Here is a 13,081-nt window from a genome sequence, read left to right on the forward strand (position 1 = left end):
TACAGCTAAACCATAAGGGAATCACAACCCCCCTGCTACAGCTAAACCATAAGGGAATCACAACCGCCCTGCTATAGCTAAACCATAAGGGAATCACAACCACCCTGCTACAGCTAAACCATAAGGGAATCACAACCCCCCCTGCTACAGCGAAACCATAGGGGAATCACAACCACCCTGCTACAGCTAAACCATAAGGGAATCACAACCACCCTGCTACAGCTAAACCATAAGGGAATCACAACCACCCTGCTATAGCTAAACCATAAGGGAATCACAACCACCCTGCTATAGCTAAACCATAAGGGAATCACAACCCCCCTGCTACAGCTAAACCATAAGGGAATCACAACCCCCCTGCTACAGCTAAACCATAAGGGAATCACAACCCCCCTGCTACAGCGAAACCATAGGGGAATCACAACCACCCTGCTACAGCTAAACCATAAGGGAATCACAACCCCCCTGCTACAGCTAAACCATAAGGGAATCACAACCGCCCTGCTATAGCTAAACCATAAGGGAATCACAACCACCCTGCTACAGCTAAACCATAAGGGAATCACAACCACCCTGCTACAGCGAAACCATAAGGGAATCACAACCACCCTGCTACAGCTAAACCATAAGGGAATCACAACCACCCTGCTACAGCTAAACCATAAGGGAATCACAACCCCCCCTGCTACAGTTAAACCATAAGGGAATCACAACCCCCCTGCTACAGCTAAACCATAAGGGAATCACAACCACCCTGCTACAGCTAAACCATAAGGGAATCACAACCACCCTGCAACAACTAAACCATAAGGGAATCACAACCCCCCCTGCTACAGCTAAACCATAAGGGAATCACCACCACCCTGCTACAGCTAAACCATAAGGGAATCACAACCACCCTGCTACAGCTAAACCATAAGGGAATCACAACCACCCTGCTACAGCTAAACCATAAGGGAATCACAACCACCCTGCTATAGCTAAACCATAAGGGAATCACAACCACCCTGCTACAGCTAAACCATAAGGGAATCACAACCACCCTGCTACAGCTAAACCATAAGGGAATCACAACCACCCTGCAACAACTAAACCATAAGGGAATCACAACCCCCCTGCTACAGCTAAACCATAAGGGAATCACAACCACCCTGCTACAGCTAAACCATTTTTTTTTTACCTTTCCTCCCTCATGGGCCATACTGGCCCTACTGATGGTCTTACTGATGGTCTTACTGCTGGCCCTACCGATGGTCCTACTGATGGCCCTACTGATGGCCATACTGATGGTTCTACTGATGGCCCTACTGATGGTCCCACTGATGGCCCTACTGATGGCCCTACTGATGGTCTTACTGATGGTCCTACTGATGGTCTTACTGATGGCCCTACCAATGGTCCTACTGATGGCCATACTGATAGTCCTACTGATGGCCCTACTGATGGTCCCACTGACGGCCCTACTGATGGCCCTACCGATGGTCCTACCGATGGTCCTACTGATGGTCCTACTGATGGCCCTACTGATGGCCATACTGATGGTCCTACTGATGGCCCTACTGATGGTCCCACTGATGGCCCTACTGATGGCCCTACTGATGGCCCTACTGATGGCCCTACTGATGGTCTTACTGATGGCCCTACTGATGGTCCTACTGATGGTCTTACTGATGGCCCTACCAATGGTCCTACTGATGGCCCTACCAATGGTCCTACTGATGGCCATACTGATAGTCCTACTGATGGCCCTACTGATGGTCCCACTGATGGCCCTACTGATGGTCCTACTGATGGCCCTACCGATGGTCCTACTGATGGTCCTACTGATGGCCCTACTGATGGTCTTACTGATGGTCCTACTGATGGCCCTACTGATGGTCCTACTGATGGCCCTACTGATGGTCTTACTGATGGTCCTACTGATGGCCCTACTGATGGTCCTACTGATGGTCCTACTGATGGCCCTACTGATGGTCCTACTGATGGTCCTACTGATGGCCCTACTGATGGTCTTATTGATGGTCCTACTGATGGCCCTACTGATGGTCCTACTGATGGTCCTACTGATGGTCTTACTGATGGTCCTACTGATGGTCCTACTGATGGTCCTACTGATGGTCCTACTGATGGTCCTACTGATGGCCCTACTGATGGTCCTACTGATGGTCTTACTGATGGTCCTACTGATGGTACTACTGATGGTCCTACTGATTGCCCTACTGGGCTAGGAATCTTGGCTGTGTCCCAAATGGCACTGTGTTCCTTATATAGCACACAACGACAGAGCAGTGGAAGGATGGAAGGACATTAGTGTTATCATTGTGACATTTCTGGTCCACAACCTGGATCCGTGTGCGTCTTCACCATGACTTCATAATGGTAAGGCTGCCAAAACAGGCCTGCAAATGAATTACTAACAATCAAAGATACCAATAAAAAATATATATACTTTCGAAACAGTGAATTGTCCCAATTCAAAGTAACTCTCCCAATGCATACAGCGTCAGTGGGAGATGACAAGCAGTTGTGCACATACTGTAATTGCCGCTCCTGGCAACTGCTACTATGGGTAAACACAAGCAACAAACCCCCTTAGACAGTTAGAAGAAATACGATGAGAAAGGAACACTCATGTTCTGCCTAAAGCAGTGACTAGACCTATAACTGTCACCAACCATAACGGTGAGCAGCATCTCTAGCTAGTCAAGTAGAATTGATAGACGGGAATTTAAAGATAGCAGAAATCCTGACATTGTTCTAGTTAACTTCTTATGGCTGGGGGCAGTATTGAGTAGCTTGGATGAATAAGGTGCCCAGAGTAAACTGCCTGCTACTCAGTCTCAGTTGCTAATATATGTATATTATTAGTAGATTTGGTTAGAAAACACTCTGAAGTTTCTAAAACTGTTTGAATGATGTCTGTGAGTATAAAACAACTCATATAGCAGGCAACAACCTGAGAATATCCAACCAGGAAGTGGGAAATCTGAGGTTTGTAGTTTTTCAACTCATCGCCTATCAAATATACAGTGGGATATTGGTCATATTGCACTTCCTAAGGCTTCCACTAGATGTCAACAGTCTTTAGAACCTTGTTTGATGCTTCTACTGTGAAGGAGGGGGGAATGAGGGCTCTTTCAGTTATGGGTCTGGCAGAGTGCCATGAGCTGTCCACGCGTGTTCACGTGAGAGTTAGACTTGCGTTCCATCGCATTTCTACAGACAAAGGAATTCTCCGGTTGGAACATTATTGAAGATTTATGTTAACTTCTTTGTGATAGGGGGCAGCATTTTCACTTTTGGATGAATAGCGTGCCCAGAGTGAACTGCCTCCTACTCTGTCCCAGATGCTAATATATGCATATTATTATTACTATTGGATATAAAACACTCTGAAGTTTCTAAAACTGTTTGAATGATGTCTGTGAGTATAACAGAACTCATATGGCAGGCAAAAAAACCTGAGAAAAAATCCAAACAGGAAGTGAGAATTCTGAGGCTGGTCGATTTTCAACTCATTGCCTATTCGAATCCCAGTAAGATATGGATCTGTTTGCAATTCCTACGCCTTCCACTAGATGTCAACAGTCTGTAGAACAGCCGCTACTGTGATGTGGGGCTGGATGGGAGGTGTTTCAGTCAGTGGTCTGGCAGAGTGCCAGTTCTTGGTCACGCGCGCATTCCAAATGATATCGTCTTGCTTTCCATTACTTCTAGAGACACAAAGGAATTCTCCGGTTGGAATGTTATTTAATATTTATGATAACAACATCCTGAAGATTGATTCTCTACTTAGTTTGACAAGTTTATTCAACCTGTAATATAACTTTTTGAAGTTTTCGTCCGACGTTCACCTGGATCTGCGCGAGCATTTGGACATGTGTACTAAACATGCTAGCAAAGTAGCTACTTGGACATAAGTAATGGACATTATCAAACAAAACAACTATTTATTGTGGAACTAGGATTCCTGGAAGTGCATTCTGATGAAGATCATCAAAGGCAAGGGAATATTTATGATGTAATTTCTTATTTCTGTTGACTCCAACATGGCGGAGAAATGTTGTTATATCTGAGCGCCGTCTCAGATTATTGCATGGTGTGCTTTTTCCGTAAAGTTTTTTTGAAATCTGACACAGCGGTTGCATTAAGAACAAGTGTATCTTTAATTCTATGTAAAACATGTATCTTTCATCAAAGTGTATGATGAGTATTTCTGGTATTAGATGTGGCTCTCTGCAATTTCTCTGCATATTTTGGAGGCATTTCTGAACATGGCGCCAATGTAAACTAAGATTTATGGATATAAATATGCACATTATCGAACAAAACATACATGTATTGTGTAACATGATGTCCTATGAGTGTCATCTGATGAAGATCATCAAAGGTTAGTGATTCATTTTATCTCTATTTCTGCTTTTGTGACTCCTATCTTTGGCTGGGAAAATGGATGTGTTTTTCTGTGGCTATGTACTGACCTAACATAATCGTTTGGTGTGCTTTCGCCGTAAGTTCCTTTTTGAAATCAGACATGTTGGCTGGATTCACAACATGTGTAGCTTTAATTTGGTGTCTTCCATGTGTGATTTCATGAAAGATTGATTTTTATAGTAATATATTTGAATTTGGCGCGCTGCATTTTTTCTGGCTTTTGGCCAAGTGGGACGTTAGCGTCCCACATATCCCAGAGAAGTTAAAAACATCCTAAAGATTGATTCTATACTTCGTTTGACATGTTTCTACGAACTGTAATATGACTTTTCGTCTGAACTTCGCATGCACTTGCCCACGCGTCGTGAGTTTGGATTGTGTACTCAGATTATAGTATGGTGTGCTTTTTCCGTAAAGATTTTTTGAAATCTGACACAGTGGTTGCATTAAGGAGAGGTTTATCTAAAGTTCCATGTATAATACTTGTATCTTTTATCAATGTTTATTATGAGTATTTCTGTAAATTGATGTGGCTCTCTGCAAAATCACCAGATGTTTTGGAGGCAAAACATTACTGAACATAACGTGCCAATGTAAACTGAGATTTTCAGATATAAATATGAACTTTATCAAACAAAACATACATGTATTGTGTAACATAAAGTCCTATGAGTGTCATCTGATGAAGATCATCAAAGGTTAGTGATTCATTTTATCTCTATTTCTGCTTTTCGTGACTCCTCTTTTTGGCTGGGAAAATGGCTGTGTTTTTCTGTGAATAGGTACTGACCTAACATAATCAGATGGTGTGCCTTCGTCGTAAAGCCTTTTTGAAATCGGACACTGTGGTGGGATTAACAACAAGTTTATCTTTAAAATGGTGTAAAATACTTGTATGTCTGAGGAATTTTAATTATGAGATTTCTGTTGTTTTGAATTTGGCGCCCTGCACTTTCACTGGCTGTTGTCATATCGATCCTGTTAACGGGATCCCAGCCATAATAAGTTAACAGTAGCAGCAAAATCGCAACCTGAAACACACACACACGCCTGATGCACACACTCACACACACACAAAGAAATGTCAGACCCTTTAGAGAGGGCCTTGTGACTCTGTCTCCCCAGAATGACTGGCCACCAGGTCAGCCCTAAAAATAGTCAGCCTGCTCACTCGTTCAGACCATAATATTTATTTTAGCATGCACCGCCGTCCTCTCTATCTGTGTAGTCTATGTGTCCACAGAGATAAGTCAAACAGCAGTGCTGTACTGTGATAATACATCTCACCTCACACTGTGGCCAAGGTTGGAGCAACGCACAAATCTGATGCCTCTACCGTCCTTGAGACAGATTCCCACAACAAACCCCATGGGTCAGAGACACAGCTAATACATTAGGGAATAACGAGTCAGAGAGAGAGAGAGAGAGAGAGAGCGAGAGAGAGAGAGAGAGCGAGAGAGAGAGAGAGAGAGAGGAGACAGAGATTCCAATTGGCTATACTAAAACTCTTTAACATCATCCTTAGCTTTGGCATCTTCCACAATATTTGGATCCAAGGACTGATCACCCCAATCCACAAAAGTGGAGACAAATTTGACCCCAATAACTACCGTGGGATATGCGTCAACAGCAACCGTGGGAAAATCCTCTGCATTATCATTAAACAGCAGACTCGTACATTTCCTCAATGAAAACAATGTACTGAGCAAATGTCAAATTGGCTTTTTACCAAATTACAACAGACCATGTATTCACCCTGCACACCGTAATTGACAACCAAACAAACCAAAACAAAGGCAAAGTCTTCTCATGCTTTGTTGATTTTAACAACTATACAAATTGATGGAAAGTGGTGTTGGGGGTAAAACATACGACATTATAAAATCCATGTACACAAACAACAAGTGTGCGGTTAAAATAGGCAAAAAACACACACATTTCTTCCCACAGGGCCGTGGGGTGAGACAGGGATGCAGCTTAAGCCCCACCCTCTTCAACATATATATCAACTAATTGGCGCGGGCACTAGAAAAGTCTGCAGCACCCGGCCTCACCCTACTAGAATCTGAAGTCAAATGTCTACTGTTTGCTGATGATCTGGTGCTTCTGTCACCAACCAAGGAGGGCCTATAGCACTACCTAGATATTCTGCACAGATTCTGTCAGACCTGGGACCTGACAGTAAATCTCAGTAAGACCAAAATAATGGTGTTCCAAAAAAGGTCCAGTTGCCAGGACCACAAATACAAATTCCATTTCATTGCCCTAGAGCCATTTCCCTAGAGCACACAAAAAACTATACATACCTTGGCCTAAACATCAGCGCCACAGGTAACTTCCACAAAGCTGTGAACGATCTGAGAGACAAGGCAAGAAGGGCATTCTATGCCATCAAAAGGAACATAAAATTCAACATACCAATTAGGATCTGGCTAAAAATACTTGAATCAGTCATAGAGCCCATTGCCCTTTATGGTTGTGAGGTCTGGGGTCCGCTCACCAACCAAGATTTCACAAAATGGGACAAACACCAAATTGAGACTCTGCATGCAGAATTCTGCAAAAATATCCTCTGTGTACAACATAGAACAGCAAATAATGCATGCAGAGCAGAATTAGGCCGATACCCACTAATTATCAAAATCCAGAAAAGAGTCGTTCAATTCTACAACCACCTAAAAGGAAGCGATTCCCAAATCTTCCATAACAAAGCCATCACCTACAGAGAGATGAACCTGGAAAAGAGTCCCCTAAGCAAGCTGGTCCTGAGGCTCTGTTCACAAACACAAACATACCCCACAGAGCCCCAGGACAGCAGCACAATTAGACCCAAGCAAATCACGAGAAAACAAAAAGATAATTACTTGACACATTGGAAAGAATTAACAAAAAAACAGAGCAAACTAGAATGCTATTTGGCCCTAAACAGAGAGTGCACAGTGGCAGAATACCTGACCACTGTGACTGACCCAAACTTAAGGAAAGCTTTGACTATGTACAGACTCAGTGAGCATAGCCTTGCTATTGAGAAAGGCCACCATAGGCAGACATGGCTCTCAAGAAAAGACAGGCTATGTGCACACTGCTCACAAAATGAGGTGGAAACTGAGCTGCACTTCCTAACCTCCTGCCCAATGTATGACCATATTAGAGACACACATTTCCCTCAGATTACACAGATCCACAAAGAATTCGAAAACAAACCCAATTTTGATAAACTCTCATAACTACTGGGTGAAATTCCACAGTGTGCCATCACAGCAGCAAGACTTGTGACCTGTTGCCACAAGAAAAGGGCAACCAGTGAAGAACAAACACCATTGTAAATACAACCCATATTCATGCTTATTTATTTTCCCTTGTGTACTTTAACCATTTGTACATTGGTACAACACTGTATATATACATAATATGACATTTGTAATGTCTTTATTGTTTTGAAACTTCTGTATGTGTAATGTTTACTGTATTTTTTATTGTTTATTTCACTTTTGTATATTATCTACCTCACTTGCTTTGGCAATGTTAACACATGTTTCCCATGCCAATAAAGCCCCTTGAATTGAATTGAATTGAGAGAGGAAGGAGCACTACAAAAGTACAAGGTGAATAACCCTCTCAGAAGCCATTAGCTCCAGCTTCCCACTGACAGACTCTTAAGGCTGTGCACCCTTCCAGGTACTTCCAGGTGGTTACAACTCCTCCTCAGCCAGATCCTTCACTGACAGACTCTTAAGGCTGTGCACCCTTCCAGGCACTTCCAGGTGGTTACAACTCCTCCTCAGCCAGATCCTTCAGTGTCTGCACTCCAAATGTCACCCTATTCCCTATATAGTGCACTACTTTTGACCAGGGCCCATAAAAGTCGTTTAGTATGTAAGGAATAGGGTGTCATTTGGGGCATAATCAGTGCCACCGTCACCTCACTCATCTCAGACTATCAGTGGAAATTCAGGTGTTGAACCTGGTTGGAGGCTCATTGATTGTGTGGTTATTAAAACGTCTTGATGGTGTAATGACAGCTCTGTCAGGAGGTAGGTTCTGTCACAGACAGACAGCACAAAAAGCTGTCATGTCCCCCTAGGCTACATTATTATTTATTCTCCTATTAGAATAAATTAGCATGATAAGATCCAAATGGGCTGGCTGGCTATGTTGCTTTAGCCTGAAGGGTGGATTATAAAGCACATCAAGATAGAGGTTTAGAATGAGGGACCGTCACTAGTCAATGTCTAGTTACTTACCCATTATATAGGCCTAATGTCGCAACCTAGAACCAAATCTTGTTAGCAACTATTACAACTATTACAATTAGCTAACTAGGTAACTGTCTTTATATTTAATGGCATGTAGATGTATGTTTACGTCTGTCACCAGAGAAGATATATTATAAAACAAGCCAATAAAGGACCCACACACTATTGACACTCTTTTAACATCCATACCTTCACTACTCCAGTAGCAGAGCACTTACACTGTAGCAGGGATTTCAACTGTATTCATTTACATTGATAATTAACCACATAAGCTCAAGGACAGGACACAATAAATGCACAAAGAGCTCTTAGCATTGTTTTACATTAAGCATGATTTAACCCTGCTGTTAAGCAGTGTTGGGATTAGTTATTTGAAAAGTAAACACGAAGTAACATGTTATTTTACAACATTACTTTGTGTGGAAAGTAACGTGTTAAATTTAAGCAATAAGGCCCGAGGAAGTGTGGTATATGGCTAATATACCACGGCTAAGGGCTGTTCTTATGCACGACGCAAAGCAGAGTTCCTGGACACAGCCCTTAGCCGTGGTATTTTGGACATATATCGCAACCCCCCGAGGAACCTTATTGCTCTTATCAACTAATTACCAATGTAATTAGAGCAGTAAGAATTTATATTTTGTCATACATGTGGTATACGGTCTGATATACCATGGCTGTCAGCCAATCAGCATTCAGGGCTCGAACCACCCCGTTTATAATACTAGTTATATTACATTGTGTTACTTTCATGAAACAAATCTCACAATCTCACAGTTTGTTTGACTGTCGAAGGGAGCAAGGAGAGCCGCGCGTGCTCTTCCAAGGATAGGCTACTTACTAACTCAGGTTTGATCACTAGTTTCATCTGTGGTGTTGCTTTCCTGTGCTAGTCTACAAGTGCTGAGCTATATATGGGCTGCTTAATTATCCATCTACAGTAAGCCAAACATCTGTACAAATTTCTTATCTTTTCATTCAAAATCTTTCTCTCAAGCCGCCAGTTCTGGTTATAGAGCGCACAAACATGAACCCATAGAGATGTATAGAGGGCACACTTGCCACTAGACAGGAAAGCCCTCTATGGGCTTTGCTATCAAAGAAGCGATCAATGGCAAAGATCAGAGGTGCACATTTCTATGGACAGCAGCTGTCATGACATTTCTCCAAACAGACTTTCCACTCACTCGAAAACTAAATGAGGAAACAAGTCAAGATCGGATGATGGAAACACCCGTCCCGGTAGAGATATGATTCTGAAAGTAACACAGGCGTTGTTTGACAAAGTAACTGTAACAATATTACCCAATTTGAACAAGTAACGTGTTACTTTACTCCGTTACTCATTAAAAGTAATCCGATGATGTAACATGTTACTTTTGAAACGCGTAACCCCCAACACTGCTGCTAAGGCATCAGGTTGTGGAGTCAGGAGCTCAAGAGACCACTGGGAAACAGCCTTGTTGACACAACTTATTATATATTACAAATGAAATAGGTAAAGGCTAAATGAAGGAAATCTGCTGTAGACATACGGTGTTCTGGCGAACATTAACCTGTACACAATTCTTTCAGAATAATTTAGCCAGTTACAGAGAACACAAACACGGTATATGGTTATTTCACAGCTACGGAATTGGGTAAATGATTATTGAAGACTAGAGAATGTTGTTACATCACCCCCATATGCATGCTGAGACTTTCTGGTCATGAATGGACCTCTTCTTACATCAGAGTAATATATAATACCAAAATGAATTGATTCAATTCACCATTCATCAGCCCTGACTGACTGACTGACCGACTGACTTACATTGCACTCCTACCGTTCCATTGGCGTCAGTATGATTCAACAGCCAATCATCTCTCTATTAACAGCGGGTTAAGATGTACAAGGTTAAATTGGATTAATTGAATTAATTAAAAGTCTGACACATGCAGAACACCTTGGCAGTACTCTGTCCATCCTTGAAGCTAGCTAACAAAAGTAGCGACGTCAATGGGCAACCACATTTCAGAGGCAGAATGATTCAGAGATAGTGTGTGCACAGAATTACATTATGAATTACATTACCCCAAACTCATTTTACCGACTCAGAAAGTGTGCTTCCTCAAGTGTCATTACTACACCTCTGACACTGGCTAAATATATTCCTACATAAATATAAAGTATCCTATTGCTGCCACAAGCACCAACCAGCACTCCCCAAAAATGATTTATTGTGACTCAAGGCAATGAGGCCATCTTGAGGTTCAATCAGTCAGTCTCCTTACAAAGCACACACACACACACACACACACACACACACACACACACACACACACACACACACACACACACACACACACACACACACACACACACACACACACACACACACACACACACACACACACACACACACACACACACACACACACACAAACCCTTCAGCATCCCTTCCTCTTCCTGCCACAGACTCGTGTCCCGGAAGAAAGTCAAATGGAGGAACATGGAACATGGACCACACAGATGGGCAGATCAGAATTCTAGCACTTTTCATTTACCGATGGTGTAGCCGCGTTTCAGCTCGCTGCACCGTGGACTGCAGATTCTCTGGGAATTGGTTGCATTGTTTTGCTGCACCCCCAATGTGGTTGTCTTGGTAACAGGTGGTGCAGTCTTATTGATCGGCGAGGCTGGCACCAGGGTAGGGGAGAATCCTTGAGTGGCAATATCCACTGACTGGGATTTCTTCTTCAGTCTGTTCAAAACAAAACAACAACAGGAAATATGGAGTCAGTCATAACACATAACACCACATATTCAGTAATAACATGGTCATGCAACAGGAAGTGGGAAATTTGACCTTGTAAATTCAAATGTGTCAAAAGATACAGTACATAGACATTGCTGCCAATAACAAAACAGTTCATCATATTATGTTATGTCAGCAGTCAGCACAGCAGCTATTGATAATGATGTAGAGTGAACGCAACACATTCACGGTGTGGCATATTCCATACTCTGGCTATGATTAATTGGAGGAGAGATCAATAACTTAATAAGGTCCTCATTAACAATTCAATTTAACAAACCATTTCAACAATATTTTATTGCTTTATAATAAAACACAACAATATTATAACAGGAATATGAATTGGACACTATTCTGAACGAGATATGCTGTCATTGATCAAACATCAAATAGATAATACGTGTAATGATATGTGTTAACTGGAGTTTGCACTTTTGGGACTATTCCGTTGGTTCCCTTGTAGGCCTGGGCAAACGAAATCAAGCACGGCTCAAATATTTGAAAGTATTTGACATTATGTACTTGACCCAGACGTGGTAACTTTCTACACACAATGTCAGACAGCAATTTCACAATACAAACACTGTTGATGCTGTAAAGTGAAGTGGATCACGTGTTTACATAAGATGACCTATACATGATTAAACCTTATCCGATGAGACATTGACCTAAATCCAAGGAACCTACGCCAAAGTGTAAAAGCCAATTAAACGTCTCACCATAGGATTTACACAACAGGCTAGTTTATTTATAAACAAGTTCAGTACAAAGTTCACTAAGCTAATCCAGGTATCAAACATGCAGAAGAAACATTATATAAGTATGCAGCACCTGCGAGTTAACAACAACACCACAATGATTATGAAGATGTCGTATACCTGCCAGTTACTGATTTCCCTGCCTACTACGTTGCTATATCATCAACTTTATAAAGCATGGAAAATCTAAAACATGAGGTAAGCACATATTATTTAGAGAAGATAGTGTAAATGGATGAACAAGTACTCCTAAAGTACTATCTATGGTATGTAAACTAAAGTCCATCAGTCTTTCCCGTAGACAAGGCCTGTCAGAGTAGCCTGAAGCAGCAACACAAGGTTCTTCTCAGCACTCCTTTCTTCCCTCAGACGGAATCGTTCCGGCTCCAGCCATTTCATTTCATTCCGCTAGCTCCTCTCCCAGGACAGACAACAGCAAACATGACATAGCCTCTACAAGGTAATGAAATGCACCATCTCCATGGAAACACTGTCAATCACTTTTGTGTACAGTACATCCAAGGAGAGACACAAACAGAAAGAGACATTCACACATAGAGGCAGAGAAGTTTAACTGGCAGCAGCAGTTATGAGTCCCATAAACAACAACCCTAGTAGTAGGCCCTATCTTAAAGAAAACGGTGAAAAAATGTAAACATTTCCATAGGCGATCATACTGACGTAGCTTCGAGGGCAGTATGTTGCTCTGAGGACCCTTATAGATATTCTACTAAAACCTACGCTTTTCTTTTTAGGAGTAACTTAAATAAAGGGTTTGTTTTGTGATGATTGTTGTTGAGGTAAAGTTTTCAGCATGTGAACATGCTATAATGAA

General features: G+C 42.1%; 1 protein-coding gene across 5 annotated transcripts in view; it reads right to left on the minus strand.

Moving 5' to 3' along the window:
* LOC129857379 (oxidation resistance protein 1-like) overlaps positions 1 to 13,081 on the minus strand; it is a 179,410-nt gene that overhangs the window by 85,378 nt on the left and 80,951 nt on the right. For all 5 annotated transcript variants that reach the window (XM_055925578.1, XM_055925581.1, XM_055925579.1 and 2 more), the window contains one exon: positions 11,238 to 11,434. In XM_055925578.1, the coding sequence (XP_055781553.1) occupies positions 11,238 to 11,434 (197 nt within the window). The remainder of the gene's footprint in view (positions 1 to 11,237; positions 11,435 to 13,081) is intronic.

The sequence above is a fragment of the Salvelinus fontinalis genome, chromosome 6 (assembly GCF_029448725.1).
Source record: "Salvelinus fontinalis isolate EN_2023a chromosome 6, ASM2944872v1, whole genome shotgun sequence".
NCBI classification, from domain to species: Eukaryota; Metazoa; Chordata; class Actinopteri; order Salmoniformes; family Salmonidae; genus Salvelinus; species Salvelinus fontinalis.